General features: G+C 64.2%; 1 protein-coding gene across 1 annotated transcript in view; it reads left to right on the top strand.

The window, feature by feature from the left end:
• The first annotated feature begins 6,542 nt into the window (after nucleotides 1–6,542).
• PDE2A (phosphodiesterase 2A) overlaps nucleotides 6,543–19,975 on the top strand; it is a 65,744-nt gene continuing 52,311 nt past the window's right edge. The window contains exon 1 of the mRNA XM_054806870.1: nucleotides 6,543–6,809. Within this exon, the coding sequence (XP_054662845.1) occupies nucleotides 6,742–6,809 (68 nt within the window). The 5' untranslated portion in view covers nucleotides 6,543–6,741. The remainder of the gene's footprint in view (nucleotides 6,810–19,975) is intronic.

Here is a 19,975-nt window from a genome sequence, read left to right as displayed (position 1 = left end):
CCATTTTCTTCCTTCCCTCTAAGACTCCTCGGGTTTTCGAGCGTGCTGGGGAAAACGACGGAAAAATCAGAGAGGGGGAAAAAAAAAAAAACCCAACCCCACCTCAACTTGTCGAAATTGAACTTTCTCGCAGACGTTTCTACGGGCCGAGCGCTTCCTTCGGTGGAAATACCCACGGTATTGGCCCCGTCCCGTAGGGCCGCATCCAGCCCGGGCGGGCGGCTGGGCTGTGCGGGGTTCACACCATGCAAAAGCGCTGGGGCTTCCCCCAAATCCTCCCTCCTGCCCTGCCGGGGGCTGGGGCCGTAGGAAGGCAGAGGTTGGGGAGCGGGGTCTGCCGGGGGCTGGGGGGGTTGCGTTGCAGCTTGCGCCTGCCCTGGTTTTCTCCCCAGGCTCACCTGGGCGCGCGGGGGGGGGCTCGCAGGGAGAACGCGTTTCGGCGCAGGAGCAAAAACCGGGGCTGCAGACTGAGCTGCGTGCTGCTCCCGAGCCCGACGCTCTGCTCTCCTGCCCCTGGGGACTGCCCCTCGCCCCCAGCACCCCCAGCAACCCCGGCACCCTGCAGCGGCGGCTGCCCCGCTTCCGCCGGGAGCACCCGGCGTTCAGCACCCGACTCCTCCCTGCCCGGCTGTGGGTGCCCGGTGTTTATTCGGGGTGCACGGGGATGTACGCGGAGGGATGCTTGAGAGAGTGGCGAGGAAACCCTGGAGGTAGGAGAGCAGAGCGTGACCCCGTCCCGGGGTGCTGGGCTGAGCTGCCGGGGTACCTCGGGAGGAAGGAACGCTGGCGTGCACAGCAAGGGAGCAAATTGCTGTCTGGAAGCCCGCGGCTCTGAGCGCGGGGTGGCAGCGATGCCGAACCCTTTTGTGGGGAAAGTATCTGCAGAGCAAATTGCTTTGTATCAGCAAATACATCGCCATTAGCGGTGGAATTGGTATCCTGCACAATGAGCACTCGAGGACAATGCGCGGCTACTCAGCGCTCAGAAAATTCAATCCTGTAGCTAAGGAGGCTCCGCAGAAGTCGAACGCAAGGCTTGTTTCGTATTCACGCCACAAATATTGGTACGAGGGCATGGAACTGTAACGACGCCTTTGAAACACCGGCAACGCGTCGTCCTCCTGGCAATAAATAAAGATACAGAGCCCGCGTCAGCGCCGCGAGCGGGGATTGCCATGAACTCCGTTAAAAGGGTGTTTGCTGCAGAATCGCGCCGCGAAACAAGGAGGATTTGTAGGAAACGCCGCGTTGGACCCTCCCGGGATCCTCTCCCTCCTCGGGGTGGGGTGCACCCTTTGGACGCACCCGGAGCAGGTTTCTCGGTGGATCTTGCTGGCCATCACCGGGGCTTCGCTCCTGCGCCACGGCCCAGGTCTAACGCCCGTGCCCACCCTCGGGGTGCCCACCCTCGCGGAGCTCCAGCAGCCAGGCTCAGCACCAGCTCCGGGGGGGGGGTCTGAGCCCTGCGGGACCTCGGCGGGTGCAGGGCAGGTGGAGGTGGCCTCGGTGTGAGAGGGCTCGGAGGGTGCTGCGTCCGTAACGACGGGGTCCTAACGTGGGCTGGGGGCCGTCAGCGACCCACGGAACGGCTCCGGTGGGTGTCCACAGCGAGCACAGACGGTCACACCGGGAATATGGAGAAACCTCTCCACCGCCGAGCAGTGGAGGAGGTGGCCCAAAGAGATCGCGTGGTCCGCAGCCTTGGAGAGGGATCGGTGCAGTCCTGACGACCCACGCTTGAGCAGGGGGTTGCACCGCAGACCTGACATCCCTGCCCTGCCGCAACCCCGCGGGGCATCACGGGGAGGGGACGGGCCACCGCAGCCAGCGCCCGCACCGCCTCACCCAGGCACATCCCTCCTGCTGCCCGCGTGGCACAGGGGCCACCCACCGATGCCCACCCAGTGATACCCACCCAGCGATGCCCACCCAGTGATACCCACCCAGTGATACCCACCCAGTGATACCCACCCAGCAATGCCCACCCAATGATGCCCACCCAGCAATACCCACCCAGCAATGCCCACCCACCAATGCCCACCCAGCAATACCCACTCAGCAATGCCCACCCACCAATGCCCACCCAGCAATACCCACCCACCAATGCCCACCCACCGATGCCCACCCAGCAATACCCACCCAGTGATGCCCACCCAGCAATGCCCACCCAGTGATACCCACCCAGTGATACCCACTCAGCAATGCCCACCCAGTGATACCCACCCAGTGATGATGCCCACCCACTGATGCCAATCCAGCAATGCCCACCCAGCAATGCCCACCCAGCAATACCCACCCACCGATGCCCACCCACTGATGCCCACCCAGCAATACCCACCCAGCAATACCCACCCACCGATGCCCACCCAGCAATACCCACTCAGCAATACCCACCCAGCAATGCCCACCCAGTGATACCCACCCACCGATGCCCACCCAGCAATGCCCACTCAGCAATACCCACCCAGCAATGCCCACCCAGTGATACCCACCCACCGATGCCCACCCAGCAATACCCACTCAGCAATACCCACCCACCAATGCCCACCCAGCAATGCCCACCCAGCAATGCCCACCCACCGATGCCCACCCACCAATGCCCACCCAGCAATACCCACCCAGCAATACCCACCCACCGATGCCCACCCAGCAATGCCCACCCAGCAATACCCACCCAGCAATACCCACCCAGCAATACCCACCCACCGATGCCCACCCACAGATGCCCACCCACCGATGCCCACCCAGTGCCTGCATCCCTCATGCCCACAGCGCTTTGGGTTTGCTCCGGGAGGTCAGAAACCCGGAGGTGTTTGCAAACACCACGGGGGTTGGCTGCAGAAATCCTCGCCTTCTCCGACCGGCAGCGTCTCGGGGAGGCGCGGGGTGGCAGCTCAGCACCATCTGACGGGAGCAGGTAGGGACCGGCCGCTTTGGCGGAGAAGTATCTGCCCACAAAGCACAGCACCCGCAGGAAGAGAAGCTTTGATGGGTGCAGGGACAGTGCTGGAGCTGGTCGGATGTCTCCATCGTGACGATGGGGAGCTGCAGCAGAGGCAGAGACCTCTTTGCTTGAGGCTGGTGGAGAAACCTGCTGAGAAACCTCTTCAAGAGGTGGCATGAAAGCCAAGGCTCGGCGCTTCGGGATCCTCTGCCTTCAGCACCTCTGGACCTGCTGCCCGTTTTCATGGCATCCACCCGAAGGTCTCGTCCTCCTGACATCTGTGTGATGTCCCTCACCCCGGGTGGGGTCCTGTAGCCCTCGGGTGCTTATGAAACCGAGCCAGAAATCCCTCAGGACCTCAAGGCACCAATCCAGCCCTCCTGGGTGCTTCCAAGCAAAAGCAAGCAGGGATTTATATGAACACCCCCCCCCCCCCAAAAAAAAAAAACCCAAACCAACCCAAAACCAACCCCCAAACCTGAGTATTTTTAATGAAATGCATCAAAACATTTCAGAAGCAGAGGGAGCGTTCCATCAGGCTGTTTAAATTTCTCGGCATTTGTGAAACTCCCGGGACTGCACGCGCTGAGAGGAGGAACCGTGTCTCCTAGGGAGAGAGCCGAGCTGCCGTCTGCAGAAGGACTCTCAGAACCTGCTCGAGGAGAAAATAGCACCAGGCAAAGTGGAGCAGAGAAAAAAAAAACCCCACATCTTTTACACACTGGGAAGAACATTTGGATAGGGAAGAGCGCCAGGCATCACGCTGGCCGCGCAGAGGGATTCACAGGGGGGCGAGAGCGGGTTGGATGCTGGGAATACGCAGAGGCGGTGGTCCCTGCCCCGCATCTGGGGATGGATGGTTCCTTCTGCCGGGCATCGCACCCAGATCTGCTCTGATCTTCTCAGCTGCCTCTGGCTGGGGGCCGTCGCCAGACAAACCCACCTCTTGGGAATAGGAGAGCCTGGGATAAACAACCACGGGACCCAGCTTTTCCGGGAAGGAGCGGATTCCCCGTAGATGTCTTCGTGCCAAGATGATGTGGAAAGGCGGCTCCGTCACACGGGGGTTAGCAGGCTCGATGGGTGTTGCACGGCCCGTACGCAGCACCCGCCTTGCTCCCCTGCGCCCATCGCCGCCGCTGCAGGGTGTAGGGACCGGTTTGGCATCCGCGTGGGTGTCCGGGCACATCCCCTGCATCGTGGACTCGAGGTCAGCCTGAGGTCTTGGGCTCTAGAAAGTCTGCGAGAAGCGACAGCAGAGAGCAGGGCAGCGCCAGTCCTCCTGCGCAGTCCACACCTCCGCCGGACCCAGAAACTGAGAAAGACTGAAAGTGGCAGATCCCCCCCCAAAGGAGTGCAGGATGTGCTCCAAAACCCCAGGTGACCTCAGCCAGAGAATGAAAACGCCATTAAACCTGAGACTCAGGGTGGAAACAGGGATTAGATTAAAGTGATGGTCCTTAAAATAATCTCAAATTAGTCCTGGCTCTGCTGTCAGCTCTTGGGATAAAATTTGGGCAAGTCATCACAGGTCTGGGCCTCAGTTTCCCCCTCCGGACAGTGCAGGCAGGGGATCTCACGTAATTGATACGATACACTGCCTGTTTCTCCAGACCACGGGGATACTAATCCTCGTGAATTTGACAGGAACTGATGTGATTTGCGTGCTAATCTCTTAATATCTATCGCTGCTCTTGAAGTCCCAGCTGGCGGGTTCACGAAGGAGCAGGGGAGTAACCGCACACCCACGCTGCTTTTAAAGCACGTTTCTCCCCTCTGCCCACAAAAAGTGACCCTGGAGGGATGGAGATCCACAGGGCTAGTGAAGAGCAACCAAAATAGCTCCTTTTGGTGGAAAAATCTCCTTACACGAAGCCTAGGTACCGGTTCGGGGGGGTGGGGTGGGTGGGTACCGCTGTGCAGCACATGGAGGATGCAGGTACCTGCGGGGGGATGCTGCGAAGTCTGTGGACCCCAGAGATGCTGCTGGGTTCCCCAGACTAACATCAGGGTGGCTGATGTGGCCAAGGACGAGAGTAAGAGCAGGGCAAGTATATGCAAAAGTTTCCTGAGGCCTTTCCTGGCCTCTGCCCATGTGATGCTCAGGGATGTCCTGAGCTACCGATGTGTACATGAAAATGCTGCCCTTGAGCCATGTGAACTTTTAGCATCCACGACATCCTGAGGCAAGAAGTTTTGCTCCTCACCTTCACCTGCGGGATGATCTCCTCCCGCTCTTTGTTCAGGACCTGGCTCCTGTTAGCTTCGCCTGATGTCTCTAGTGCTTGCCTTGGAAGGAGCTGAAATGCTTAAATATCTTTAAAAGTCCAGGCTGTTCTCGCTCCTTCTTCATCCCCTCCCCTTGTGGCAGGAGATGTGGGGGTTCGTAGCAGTCAAAGCCTGCTCTGACCCTGATTCAGTGTAGGACGGATGCTTTTCCCTAGGGTCGCTCCTGGGAGCGCAGCTCCAGTGCACCAGGTCTTTGGTTGATCAGCCCCGACTGGAGAGCACGGCCGGGGCTGGCACTGGAGCAGCTATTGCCCTTCTCCAGCCACTCTGCCACCGTCCCTGCTCACCCTGACAGCCCAGGGAGGCCCAGGGCAGGAGAACCTGGTGTGGCCGTGGGGCACAAACCGGCTCGATGTCCTGCAAGCCTGAATGGACAATGCAGCGGCAACTCCAGCCCGGCCAAGACAAGCTCCGGCGTTGCTCGGTGCTGCACACGTGCAAAGGGCTGGGTGTTCAGCAAGACTCCCAGAAGGAAGCTGTGCTAATTCAGGAGGTGACAGCATGGGCGCAAGCATGGAGCGGTGCTGCAGGCACCTGGGAGGCTCCAGCTCCTCCACTGCAGCCCTGCCTGGGAGCGGGCTGGGGCCCGGGGCAGGTTCAAGCTGGGGGCACACCCGTGTGGGGTGGCCAGGGGCTCAGCATCCCCTCCCTGCTCCTGGCCCCAGCTGAGCAATGCAGTGGGCAGCATCCTGCAGCCAGCAGCTCCACGCTGCCTGGATGGCCTGGGCAGGGAGCTCTCGGGGCGGGGGGGGGGGCACAGCCACCCCGGTATTACCTGGGCTGGGACCTGTTTGCAGGAGTGTACTGCCCTGGCAGGGACCTGCTTGTGGGCCAGTGCTGCTTGACATTGCTCGATGCCACCCAGTGCCCCCGGTGAAGGAACCCGCCAGCGGGTCAGGTGCTGCCCAGCACCCCTGGGGCAGGGACCTGTGAGACCAGTGCTCCCCAGTATCCCTGGGGCAGGGACCTGTGGGTCGGGTGCTGCCCAGCACCCCTGGGGCAGGGACCTCCCTGTGGGCCAGTGCTGCCCCACACTGCCCGGTGCCCCCGGGGAAGGAAGCTGCTTGCGGGAGCGCGGGGGCGGGCAGGGCCAGCGTGTGCCTCGCTAGACAAAGGCGGCGGCCCCTCGGAGCGGCGCGGCGCGGCGGGCGAGGCCGGGCGCGACCCGCGGCGGGCGGCGGCGGGCGGCAGGTGCGGACCCCTTCGGCCCCTCCGCGGGAGCGGCTCGGCCCCCGCCCAGCCCCGCGGAGCCGCAGCGGCGCCGTCAATCAGCGGCGCCCCCCCCCCCCCCCCCTCCGCCCTCCCCTCCCGCACGCCTCGGCGCGCTGCATCGGGCTCGGTGACAGCGGCGGGTTGGAGACACCCTCGCCGAACGCGGCGGGAGGTTCCGCTCCCAGCCGGCACCGAGAGCCGGGTTCAGCGGCGGCTCCTCGCTGTCCGCAACCCGCCGGCAGTCCTCGCCGAGCCCCCGCCGCCCGCCTGGCAGGGCTGCCGAAGCATGCGGAGCCATGGGCCAGGGCTGCGGACACTCCATCCTCTGCCGGAGCCAGCCGTACCAGGCGGCCGCGTCTGACCTGTGAGTCCCCTCCCGGCGGCACCGGGGATGGAGGGGAGGGGGGGACCGCGCCGAGAGGGAGGGATGCTCCGGGGGTGATGCCGGGTGAAGGAGTGAGGGAGCCATTGGGGAGAGGGGAGGCAGGAAAAAGTTCCTCCTGCCTGCCAACTGGCGGGGAGGGGGTGGTGGGGGAATGACAAGCGGCTGCGACCTGCCCCCCCCCCCCCATTTCCCCGGCAGCCACCTCTGTTAGCCCAGGGCAGGTCATCGCTGGCTGAAGGGCTCAGTGCCGGAGGGCTGATGTGAACAGCGTCTCCCCGTTTCCCTCGCCACCCGAGCCCCACGGCGATTTCCTGCGGGGGTGAAAGGCTCCTGGTCTCCCGGTGGGCTGGGGGGCCCCGGGTGACTTTGTGAAATGCAGGTCAGGCCTCTGAATCGTGGTTTCGGCAGCTCCACGCGGGGCGAGAGAAGCTACCCCCCGCACACCCACCCACGCAACAGGTCTGGGGGTCCTGGTGTTGCCTGCGCCTGTTGGCATGCAGCGAGGTGGGGAAGGGGCTCCGGGAATCACGGGGATCTCGTTCTGCGATGCAGGCACGAGGGGCTTTGCGTGCGAGTGAGGGGTGACCTTGCTGAGGGATGACAGTGCTCCCTGGAAGCGCTGAAGGGTGATGCTCCGGAGAGCCCACGTGGGCAGAGGGGCCGAGCTGGCTAACGGGAAGCATGCGGTGCCTGAATTCCCATCGCCCACGGGCTCAGCTAGGGATGGCGGAGACCCCCGGCTCTGCGCGCGCGCGCGTGTGTAGCGCTCACGAGGCTCCACAGCTGCTGGGTTGCAGGCTGTGCACAGGCGATTCGCAATACGTGGGTGCTCTGCCTCCCGGGTACCGAGAGATCTTGGGTGCTCCCGATCCCTTGCCCCTCCCCTCGGTGGCTGCTGGGATCAGACCCCACGTTGCGGAGGGGTGAGCCGATCCGGCGGGGAAGGGATGCGGGTGTAAGGGGACGAGGAGGAAGGCTGCTCGCTGCTTGGATTCCTTTGTCTGGCGGTGCCAGCTCCATGTGCTCAGGCATGGGCCGAACTGCCTGGCTCGGCAGCCTGCGCCGGGACCACCGCTCCCAGGAGCCGCCTCGCCGTGCGCGGATGTGCCCAGGAGCAGCCTCAGGTCTCCTGGAGCGGGTGCTTGAGGTGATTACAGAACCATCGGGGCGCGAGGGAACCTGCCGCCCGTTCCTGCCCCAGCCCCACGTTTCCCTCCGGCATCACCAGGTTTTCGCACCTTCACGAGGTGACCTTCAGCTGAAGAAGTTTGCCTCTCTCTACAAAATCTGTCCTGCCTACACGTGCTGTGGGGCTTAGACCCCCCTTCCAGAGGCACCCCTACGCTGCCGTGGGTGCTGGGTCCACCCTCCTCTGCGGGCGGCATCCTTCCCCCTCCCCGGCTCTCCTGGCTGGCTCTCTGGTGCTCGCTTTGTTCCCTGCAGAGATCCTTTCATGCTGCCGCCAGAACATGTGCCCATGTCCTTTTCTTTAAGCAAAACACACAAAGGTCTTGAAATGCCATGCTATCTCCACGTTTCCTCCGGCTGGAACGCCTCTGCTGACTTGCAGCTGCTGTTTAATGGCTTTTAAGAAAGGTAGATGCTATAGAAACTTAGTGCAGCCAGAGCGGCTGCGCCCCTCGAGCCGCCCAGGGCAGGAGAGGCAGGAACGGTGAGCCAAGATGCTTCCCCTTTTTACCCAGGACATCACCTCACGTCCTTCCTAGGAGATGTTTGTCCCTGTTCCCGTATGCCCTGGGGGACGTATAGAGATGGAAAAGCTTCCCAAGAGCTTTCAGACGATGCCCTTGCCCGTGCAGCCAGCTGCCCCTTCAGCACTCGGCTGCGGGGTGATGCTGCCTGCTCTCTGCCTCTGCTCCAGCCCCGCGTTGTTTAGCGCTGGCTTGTCTTGCGCGCTGCCAGCAGAACCCGGCGATGCCGATGCCCGCCCTCGCAGAGTGCTGCTGCCAGGCTGGGGATGCTGCGTGGGGCCGAGATCCATCGGTGGGCCAGGTCTCCCACGTGCGTGGTTGATGAGCTCTGATTTATCGCAGGGGAGCGTCGGGTGGCAGCCAGTCAAGTGCCATTTTGTGTTATCCAGGTCACGTTTTAACCCATTTCCTCCTCTTTTTTTCCCCGGTGGGAAGTGTGTTCCCAGGCGGGCGGCTCCTGACCCGGTTAGCGGCGGGGTGGGATGCCAGGGTACCCGGAGCTGCTGCTCTCGCGGCAGCCGACAGCAGCCGGGGCTGGGGGAGAAGCAGCCGAGCTCTGCGGATTGAAAACGCGGAGGAGGAGACGATGCTCTGAGCATCCCTGCAGGGAAGGACCCGGCTCAGCGGAGGCTGGGAAGAGGTCAGGGCTTCCTTCAGGGAGCAGGCAGCCCTGCCTGCTCCTCGTCCAGCTCTCTCCGCTGCCTGGTTCGCTTCTGGCAGTTGCCTGGCAGGAGCAGACACAGGGATGTGTGAACCGGCCGAGTGTCACCACGCTCAGCGCTGGCCCAGTGACGGGGTCGGTGCCAGGCGCGCGATGGAGGAGGGACCGTGGCTGCTGCCGCAGCTGGGACAAGGGGCTCTGTCCTGCCCGGGGCACGGCCAGCTGAGCGGGCGCTGGCACAGGGAGGGACCCGGTGTCCCAGGAGGGGACAAGGATGGTCCTGAGGTGTCTTTGCAGGGCTGCGTTAGGCTCCGTGCTGGTTATTCCAGGTCGATGCCAGGACCCGGACGGTGTGTCCCCATCGAGGCTTGTGCAAGGGCGATGTGTAATGAACCATCCCCTTTTTACCTCCCTGGGAGCCTCTTCCTCCGGGGTCCTGGCCCGGGGGGTGCCCAGGGGAGGGGCTGCAGGCATGAGGTGACACTCGTGATGCTGCTGATGTCCCTACCTGTCACTGCCTGCGTGGCCCCCACACACACATCAGCAGGAGCCCCCGGTCCCTCCCCACCTCGTGCATCCTCACCGTTACTCCCCGCTCCTCTCCCGGAGCACGGCCCGAAGCGCAGCGCTGGCGGCAGGGGGGTGGCATCTGTGGGGGTTGGACTAGGTGACCTTTAAAGGTCCCTTCCGACCCAAACCGTGATTCTGTGGCTTGCTCCGGTGGCGTTAACTCTGCAGGTACCCAGGAAGCAATGCCGGCTGGGACACGGAGGGCACAAGCCGCCTGGCAAAGCGTTTCGGGTGCCTTTTGGAGGTCTCTGAGCACCTGCGAAGCCGAGGAGAGGCTGCCAAGCTGCCGCAGCCCGCCCCGAACCTCTGCCTCGTGGTTATTGCCCGTCCCCAGGTTGCATGTTTAAAGTGCCGCAGAAAATACCGACTCCATCGCCCCGTCCGGCGTAGCCGGGGTGGCTGTGTTCCTCACCGGGCACCCGCTTACCGGGGCCGAGGGGTTCGGTGGGGTTCGGGCAGCCTGGTCCCCGTTGCTGGGTTCCTCGGGCCCTGCACGCGGCTGCGTGCGATGTTCTGCAGGGTGGTGCGGAGCCTCAGGCTGTCCGTGCCTCCGCCTTTCGCACAGCCTGCTGCTGGGGGGTGTCTGGGGCACTTCAGCATCACCCGCCCGCGTGGGCACCCGGCCCTGGAGCTCGGAGGTGCCTTGCAGAGAGGATGGACAGGAAGCTCCTGGCACCCTGCACATCTCTGTGCCCGGGGAGGTCCCCTGGGTGGGCCAGGAGCTTCCTCTCCGTTGCCCCGGGACATCCCCCTGAGCATCCCCAGCTTCGGAGCAGCGAGTGGTTTTACCGTGTCGGGGAGTTAACCTCCGGTGCTAGTGCAGATGCAGGCAATCAGGCCGGCCCCTGCTCCGCCGGGCAGGCTGGCACACCGCGGCCCGGGGCGGCACCACCGGCGGCTCGGCCGGCGAGGGGCTGCATCGTCTCCAGCCGAGCCCCCCGGGATCCGCGCTGCTCCATCAGCTCCGGGAGGACGAGCATCCATGCGGGGCGGGCAGCCAGCTCTCCGGCAGCTCCTCCGTGGGGGATGCAGGATTCCCCGGGGCAGGGGTGGATGCGGCAGCCCTTTCTGGGAATCCCTCCTGCCTCCCGCTCTCCTCCGACCCCGGTCCCTGCTTTCGCTTTTGTCTCCTTCCCGGCTCCCACGTGGCTCGCCGAGAGCTGCGCTGGGCTGCGGCCAGAAATGCAGGCAGGGCCCGGAGCTGCCTGGGACTTTCTGTCTGTCCAGCTTTCTCCTGCAAAAGGCTGAGCTGTCTTCCTTAATGGATGGGCCTGTCTGGAGGGGGGAGCGAGGGGGATGGAGGGCGCCGGGAGATGCTTTGTCTGCTGCTGTGGCTCCGTCGGCACGGCACCGGGCGGGGGGGGGGGGTTAGGTGATGGAGAGCCGGCAGAGCGCAGGCAGCGGGCAGCCTGGCAGCTCGCATCCCCCCCCCGTCGAGGTGTTGAGGGTGGGTGGGGGTCTCGCCTGCCTTGCAATGGGTGACGACCCCACGATTTGCTGCTTTGGGGGGTTGGAGCCTGGGTCAGGGGTCTCCGGCTGGTCCTCGGGCAGCCGTTCCCCGTCGATGGTGGTCCCCGACGTTGTGGCATCCCCAGGCAGCAGGAAGGTGTCCCCAAACCTTGTCACCCACGCAGCATCCTCAGGGGACGGACTAGCTCAGCAGCTTGTGGGACTCCCCGAGTGTCGGCTCAGAAATGTCCCCCCGTGGGGGCCGGTTATTTGGCAGCAGCAGCCCTTGGTCCCGCTCCCGTCCCCAAATCCTGCGCCCTGCCTGCCCTGGCACGGTCTGGCAGAGCCCTGCCTGCAACGCCAGCGTGGGGAGGCAGAGGGGAAAGGATGACTTGAGAGCTTGCAGGGAGCATTTTGGGTGGGTTCAAGCCTTCTGGGTCTTTGTCAGCCTGTGTTTTCTGTAACAAATCAAATAGGAAAAGGAGGTGGTTTCAGATGGGTGCATTTCCCACAGGAAATATTAAAACCTGATTTTTTTGGCTGGGGCTGGGGGGGGGTGGGGGTCAGGGCTTGGCCCGGGCGTTGCGGCTGGCGAGGACGGCTTCGCAGCGTGTTTCGGCATCCCCGAAGCCCTCTGCTCGCCAGATGCGCTGGAGGACCGCTGCGCCCGAGGAGGGAAAAGGCAAACGGCAGCTGCCGGTGCAGCCCCGTCACAGAAGTGATGACTTAGCCAGAAAGCCTCCCCTGCCTTGTAATCGCTTCCCAGCCCCTTCCCAGTTCGGTGACTCAGAAGACACGGAGGAGCTATTTATAATGAGCATTTGAAAGGCTAAGACGGGCGGAGGGCTGCTTTTCCCCTCCTCTTCCCTTGAGCTGTTCTGGCCAAATGCGGCTGCGCTCCCCATGGCCGCGGGCAGATGTGGCCCCGGGGCAGGCGGCTCCGGCGGGGGACCTGTCCCCGCTCCCCTGAGGTTCAGGGTCTGGTCGCTACGGGGTGAAGATGCTGATGCTCCCCTCTGCAAAGCCTCCGTGCAAACCCCTCCTCGCTGCCGGGCACCCCGAACCTCGCCCCATTGCAGCAGAGCCCTCGTGCTCCTGCCTGCGGGGGCAAGGTACAGGCAGGGCTGCCGGAACCGGCTCCTGCCAGGGGAATCCGGGGAGCCGTAGCCCCGGGGCACGAGCCCTGGCTGGCCTGGACGGCACCCAGCCTGGCTCCCGCGGCAAGCAGCCCTGCCAAGCGGTGGGATCGATCCGGCCGCTGAGGATGTCACGCTGATGGAGCTGGCGTGGGCTTGGGGACGAGGGGATGCGCCGTTTCTAGCCGGAGCCTCTGCTCCCCTCCGGGTGGAACTGGGGTGTCGGGATGGCTTCGCAGCACGTTCCCGGCTGGGGTTTATTCTCTGCGAGGGGATAACGGCGGGGCTGCCCCGTGCCCCTGGTCCCGCGGCCAGGATGGCTCCGCACCCCTGTCCTTGAGCCACTGCTCCGCTGGAGCCCGGCTGGAAGGACACAAGCCATGGCTGCTGCCGCGTTTTTCACCGCTTTCCAGAAAATGGGGCCTTTTCCCATTTTTTTACTATCGGTAAGACAGCCAGGCCGATGGCAGCATCCTTCCCGTGTGGAAAAAGCAGGTGGAAGCCGCGAAGGCTTTAAATAAGAAATCAGGGTCGGGCAAGGCGGCTCCGGCAATGGGGAGAGGCGTCAGTACCAGCAAAGCGTCTCCTGTCCTGGCTCGAGCGGGGCGACGATGCACCCCCTAATGATTTTATTATCAGCTGCTCCAGGCAAGAAATCTCTGCCCTGTCACCGCCGCGGAGCCGGGAGCTCCTGCTGCCGGCCGGGCTGCGGCTGCCGGCCACCGGCCACGGGACCCGCGGCTTAGCGGGGGCCGGGGGGCTCGTTGGTCCTGAGCGTGATCATCCCGGGGAGCTGCGGGACGTGGGGATCCCCCCCCTCCCCGGTCCTTCTGCAGCATCTGGGGGTTCTGCTCAGGCGGGAAGTTGGGGTGCGGGGCTGCTCCGGGCTGCGGCTCTGCTGGGCTTGGCCTCCCTCCGGCTGCTGTGCGGCTAGGGCCAAGGTTAAGGCTAAGGCTAAGGCTGTGCTTAGGGTTAGGGTTAGAGTTAGGGTTAGGGTTAAGGCTAAGGTTAGGTTTAGGGTTAGGGTTAAGGTTAGGGTTATGGTCAAGGCTAGGGCTAAGGTTAGGGTTAGGGCTAGGGCTAAGGTTAGGGTTATGCTCAGGGCTAAGGCTAGGGCTGAGATTAGGATTAGAGTTAGGATTAGGGTTAGGGCTAAGGTTAGGGTTACGGTTAGGGCTAGGGCTAGGGTTAGGGTGATGGTTAAGGCTAAGGTTAGGTTCAGGGTTAGGGCTAGGGCTAAGGTTAGGTTTAGGGTTGGGGTGAGGGCTAAGGTTAGGGTTATGGTTAGGGCTAGGCCTAATCTTAGGGTGAGGCTTAGAGTTAGGGTTAGAACTATGGATGAGGTTAGAGTTAGGGTTAGAGTTAGGGTTAGGGTTAAGGCTAAGGTTAGGTTTAGAATTAGAGTTAGGGCTAAGGTTAGGTTTAGGGCTAGGGCTAGGTCTAAGGTTAGGGTTAGGATTAGGGATAGGACTAGAACTAGGTTTAGGGCTAGGGCTAGGGTTAGGGTTAGGGCTAGGGCTAGGGCTGGCTTTCCCAGGACGGGGACCTGGGCACCCTCGCTCTGCTCCCTCAGCACAGCAGGCTGCCTGGCAGCGCGGCCCCGGGGGTCTCCCCGTGCTCCCCCCCGCCTGAGCTGGCGCACGGCTGGGCCCTGCCGCCGTGGGTGGCTTCGTCTCCCACCCTTCCCGGCTTCACCCGGGGAGTGGGACCGACGCTGCGTCAGCAAACGCTCGTGGGTGAAACCCCCGAAACTCGAGTGTTTTGCTAAAGCTGGGGCTGGGCTGGGGGCACTGTGCAGCCGGGCGGGGGGGGCAAAGCAGATCTCAAGGTGGGAGAAGTTGCGGCGAGCCCACGGGTTGGCTGTGGGGTCGTCTCGGCGTCAGACGCCAGGGTGATGGGCACCTGGGCACGCTGCGTTTACTCGCAGAGGGTTCTGGTTGCTCCAGCCCGTGCCTGCAGCCGCCCACAGCAACGGCAGAGCCCTGCGGCTGCGTGCCTGCACCGGCCCCTCTCCCCATGGCCTCCCGCGGCTGCCTTCGGCTGCGGGGCATCCCAGGGGTCCCTCGGGAGGGAGAGGGTTGGGGCAGGCTCAGCGGTGTGAGCCAGGAGCGTCATGACCTTTGTTAATTAAATTTTTGCTCTTTTATTTCCCCTTGGTCCCCTCCAGTGCTCTGCACCGTCGGAGGCTTGGGCTCCTCCAGCGGAGCGCCGCAGTCTGTTAATTATGGGGTTTCTCACGAGCCTGGTATCGCCTGCCCGCGCCGCGGGCGCTGCCGCCCTGCCGTACCCCCGGGACGGGGTGTTTGGGCTGGGTCTGGCTGTGCAGCCACCCCTCACAGAGAAGCCGTGAGATGCTGGCGGGGGGGAGTTTATGTGGGGGATGCTCGAGGTCAGCCGGGCTCCTGCCCCAAAGGAAACCCCAGCCCAGCTGCTGAGGGTCGAGCATCCCCCAAAATAAGCACTAAGGTGCCCTTCGGGTGCTGGTTTCCCTTGGCCAGCCCCGGGGTGCGGAGCGGAGGCGGCTGCAGACCCAAGCAAGCACCCGCTCCGGAGGATGCTGCGGGAAAAGGGGCTGCCGGCGGTGGGAGCCCCAGGGGGGCTCGGGGAGGGGCCGATGGGACTGTGGGGGGGGGGGGGGTGCGGGCTGTCCCCAGGCAAATGACACCCCTGGGCACGGCCTCCCTGCCAGGCACCCGTCTCCCATCCTGCCCCCGCCAGATGGATGGGATACCCCAGGGCTGCCCGCAGCCCCCGGGGAGCACCGGGGCAGGATACGTGCCGCGCTGTGCCGCGGGCTGGCTGGGAGGGGGCACCGGTGCCCTCCCTAACCCTGGGAGCTGCGTGAACCGCGTCAGGGCAGCGGTGGGGACACGTCCTTGGGCCCCCCCGCCCCGGCTCCAGCCGTGATCGTCACCCCCTCTTTGCGGAGCCGGAGCAGGCTGTCCCGCTGCACCGCTCCCGTGGGAATGCGAGGAGGGAAAGGGGGTCTCTTCCCCCCGGGGAATAGCGTGGGAGCCGGTTCCCGGGGCGCGTGGGTGGGCTGCGGCCGCGGCTGTTTCGGTGAGGATGGAGGGGCTCTGCGGAGGCGGAGGCTTGGCAGGGGCCCGCGGCGCTGCTGGGGACCCCCCCACCCCGCGGTGCTGGCAGGGAGATGGGACAGCAGGTCCGTGGGCTGGCAGCCCGCAGCTCCACCAGAAGCGCAGAGTCAGGCGCGCTCGTGCATCGCTCGTGCATCGCTCGTGCATCGGAGCTGGGAGTGCGATGGGGAGCAAACCCCCGGCCGTGCCCCCCACTCCCCTCCCTCCGTCCCTCCCGCAGCCCCCAAATCTGCGGGCGCAGCAGCGGGGCACGGTGCTGCCAAGAGGACCTGAGGTGCTGCCCCGGGACCCCGTCTCATCCCTCCCCGCTCCGTCCTCCCCTGCGCCCCTCGGTCGGATCCTGGCACCGCAGCGAACCGGACCCTGCGATGGGGACCCCCCCGAAGGGAAGGGGATGGGGACACTTGGCGGGTGGCACCCGGCTGCCAGCGCCCTGGCCGGGCACGGCACGGCAGAGAGAGCTGAAAAGCCATTAATTCATGGAAAGGGCAATCCAGCATTAGCAGCCTGACCCGCTCCAGCGCCGGCCGCACCGACAGCAGGATTTGGCCTCCCTGCCGAAGCTGATTGAAGAGCCGGTGCCGAGGGGGGGTTGGCAGCACCAGGGACCATCACGGAAGGATGCGGCATCTCCGTGCCCATCCCGGGGTCGAGCTGCCCGCCTTCCCGGCCTTCCCATCGGTGTCAGGACCCGTGTCCCCCCTGCAAGGGACAGCTGGGGACGGCACCGGTGCCCCACCAAGGGAGGGGTCTGTCCCTTGCCACCGCTGCCCCCGTCACCCCCCGAGAGAGACGGAGAGGAGAGAGAGCCAGGGGAAAGCGTCTGCCCCTTGCGTAGGAGGCTTGGTCAGACATAAAACCCGCTTCGTCGCTTGATTAAGGAGCAAGATGCGCTGCCATCCCCGGGGCGTTGTGGCGGCCGGTGGTACACCCCTGGTCCCGGGGGGGGGCGAGCGTGTCCCTGCACCCCTCTAGCAGCCCCGTTCCCCCGCTGACGCCTGTGCCAGCCCTGGTACCTGCATCCCCCATCCCCAAAGCCACGAGCATCGTTTAGCCACATCCTTTCCCTTCCCTGCCCTGACAGTCCAGATCCCCGGGCTTGCTCTTGCCGGTATTAATATTTTGTGTTTGCGCGGTGCCCGCGAGGGGAACGTGCTGCATTTATTTCCCCGTCGTTGAGACCTGGCTCATTCTGGAGGGAAGCTGGCCCGGTGAGCGGCTGCCGCTGGCACCGTGGTGGCACATGGAGGTTTCGGTGAGAAATCCGGGGTGTTGCAACCCGGGAGAGGATCCCTGCTCCGGGAGGGGCATCCCCCAGGGAGGGATGGGGCGTGGACGGCAGCGGTGGGATCCTGGGGTCCTGCTCCATTCCCATGGCATTTTGCTGATGGCAGCAGCTGGAGGGGACCCCGGACCCCCCAAATGTGGGGTTGAGCCCGGTTCGGTGCTGGGCAGGGATGAGCAGGATGAGGAGGGGGCTTGGGGAAGGGGAAAAAAGCCAGGAAAGGGCTAAACCCGCCGCCAGTGCTGAGAAGATAACGCACACACACTAGAACACCACCTCCGGCTGCTTTTTTTTTTTTTTTCTTTTTTTTCCCCTGGTTATCAACTAAACCTACTAATTGAAAGATGAGTTGGCAGAGTCTGTAACGCTGCATTTATCCAAGGACAAATCCCCAGAGATTCGGGGTAACCGTGTGTTTCCTCCACTCCCCCCTCACCGCACCCGGCGCTGCTCCTGCCTGGTTCGGTGCCGGGGCTGCGGCGTGGGCACAGATCCCTCGGGGTGCCGGTGCCCTCGCTTGGAGGTCCCCAAGGCGGTGGCACTTGGGTTTTCCTCTCCTCCCTGCTCCGGTGCTGCCATGCAAAGCTCCTCGTGTCACCCGACATTCCTGGTGTCTCCCCTTGGGGACGATTTGCCGGGGGCTCAGGGCTATCGTCCTGCTTCCAGCGAGCTGGGTCCTGGCGTCTTGGGGTGCCATGCAGTGGGGATGGGGATTTGCAGGCAGGCAGGCAGGGCTGCCATGCAATGGGGATTTGCAGGCAGGCAGGCAGGGCTGCCATGCAATGGGGATGGGGATTTGCAGGCAGGCAGGCAGGGCTGCCGTGCAGTGGGGATATGGATTTGCAGGCAGGCAGGCAGGGCTGCCATGCAGTGGGGATGGGGATTTGCAGGCAGGGCTGCCATGCAGTGGGGATATGGATTTGCAGGCAGGCAGGCAGGGCTGCCATGCAATGGGGATGGGGATTTGCAGGCAGGCAGGCAGGGCTGCCATGCAGTGGGGATATGGATTTGCAGGCAGGGCTGCCATGCAGTGGGGATGGGGATTTGCAGGCAGGGCTGCCATGCAGTGGGGATGGGGATGTGCAGGCAGGCAGGCAGGGCTGCCGTGCAGTGGGGATATGGATTTGCAGGCAGGCAGGCAGGGCTGCCATGCAATGGGGATATGGATTTGCAGGCAGGCAGGCAGGGCTGCCATGCAATGGGGATATGGATTTGCAGGCAGGGCTGCCATGCAGTGGGGATGGGGATTTGCAGGCAGGCAGGCAGGGCTGCCATGCAGTGGGGATATGGATTTGCAGGCAGGGCTGCCATGCAGTGGGGATATGGATGTGCAGGCAGGGCTGCCATGCAATGGGGATATGGATTTGCAGGCAGGGCTGCCATGCAATGGGGATGGGGATTTGCAGGCAGGCAGGCAGGGCTGCCATGCAGTGGGGATATGGATTTGCAGGCAGGCAGGCAGGGCTGCCGTGCAGTGGGGATATGGATTTGCAGGCAGGCAGGCAGGGCTGCCAGGCTTTCCAGCCCCGTCAGGCAGGGCTGGGCTGCATTCCTGTGGCTCCTCGAAGCCCCAGGGAGCTGCTCTTCCAGCCTGGCAGCACAGGCAGCTGCCTGCGCAGGACCTAACGCTTAAGGGCTAGACCCGGGGAAGCGCGTTTGCCGTGCAAACAGAGCTCAACGCTCCTGCAGACTTATCGAAGGCACTTAGGGCTCGATGCGTTTGTTAAGCAAATAAATCGCACCCGGCAAGGCTTTGGTGCCACCGTTCCCCTTCCCTCCCGCGCTCCTGCCAGCTGGCGTGTCACCGCCCTGCATCCTGCAGCACCTGCCCATTAATATGCAGGCTCGTAATTACCCGGAGCTGACGACGGCTCCAAATTAAACACGGGCGCTCGGCAGCCACCCCTGCCCATCCTGCCCGCGGATGCCACGGAGGTGCTTAACCACGGGGCGCCCTATGTCGCGATCCGTCCCTCGGATGCGCACGATGAAATTCTCCAGCTTCAGGCTCGGCGATTGCAGTAAACAGGCAATTTTCTGCCGCCGCTTGAGGTTGGGGAAGATGAAACGCGAGTCGGCAGGTGCCAGCGTGGGAGGCTGCCTGCCTCCGCGTGCTCTTCGCCGCTGAAGGATGGGGGAGAGGTGTCCCAGGTGTGCAGGGACCCCGGAGCTCCCCGCCGATGCCTCCTGCTCCGCCAGCCCCAAACACCCCGATTTTGCTGCTCCCTCTGCTCCAGGCTCTCCCGTGTCCCCTCAGCATCTCCCCTCTGACCCACCCCGGTCCTCGTCCCGCCGTCGCAGACGCGATCTCCCGCGTTGCCTTTGCCCGGAGGCCGAGTTACCGGATCCCGGCCAGCCCGCGGGTCCATCTGGCCGGCGTGCCGGTGCTCCGGCTGTCGTGCTCCTCTGCTTCCCATTTATTCCTCCCTTCCAGATACGGTCTCGAGCCTTGGCCGCCTGCGGCGCGGGGCCTCCCATCCCGCTCCCTCCTCTGCCTCGCTCACGCTGGCCTCTCCCTCCGCCGCCCTTTGCCTGGGTGCCGGTGCCCACCCCGGGCTGTGCACCCCCCCCCCACATTGCAGCTGGGGTGATGCCCACCCTGCCCCGTGCCGCCGCACGCTCCCTGGGGAGCCTCTCGCAGCGAGGGGGGGATTTGCCCCCCGCTCGCCCGTCCCTCGGGTGCTGGCGGCATCGCCTGCCGTTTGCCGTCGCACCCGAAGATCTTCGTGCCGAGATGCGGCTGTGGGTACCGATCTGCCCTGCCCTCCGAGCATCCTCTGCGACGAGCCCCAGCTCGCCCCCGTGCCCTGCCCGAGACCGCTGCCTGTGTTTCCCGGCAGAGCCCGGGCAGCTGCCAGCTCTGCAGGCACCGAGGTCACCGTTGTCACCTCCCGTGGGGACACGGGCTCTCGTCCTGCCGAGGACCTCGCTAGCTCCAGGGCTGAGCCGCCCTCCAGGTTTCCAGCTCCTCCTCAGTCACCGGAATCACTTGTGCACTTACGGGCCACTAAGTGCTGTAATTACAGATATGCTTTAATTAGCATAATTGCGTTTCTACACAAATAAAACATTTGGTGTAGTTAATTCCTAGTCTGCAGCTCCAAACCCCAGACTTTTCCCCCCACCTCGGTGGCAGGCAGCGGGCAGCTGCCTGCAGTGGGGGCTGGCAGGGGTAGGGGAGCGGGGGTTCCCACCCCCCCGCCGGTAGACCCCCCCCCCAGTCGCAGGGGGCCT

The sequence above is a fragment of the Grus americana genome, chromosome 1, assembly GCF_028858705.1.
Source record: "Grus americana isolate bGruAme1 chromosome 1, bGruAme1.mat, whole genome shotgun sequence".
In the NCBI taxonomy this organism is placed as follows: Eukaryota; Metazoa; Chordata; class Aves; order Gruiformes; family Gruidae; genus Grus; species Grus americana.
Note: the sequence above shows the minus strand (reverse complement) of the source record. Positions and strands in the feature narration are given on the sequence as shown.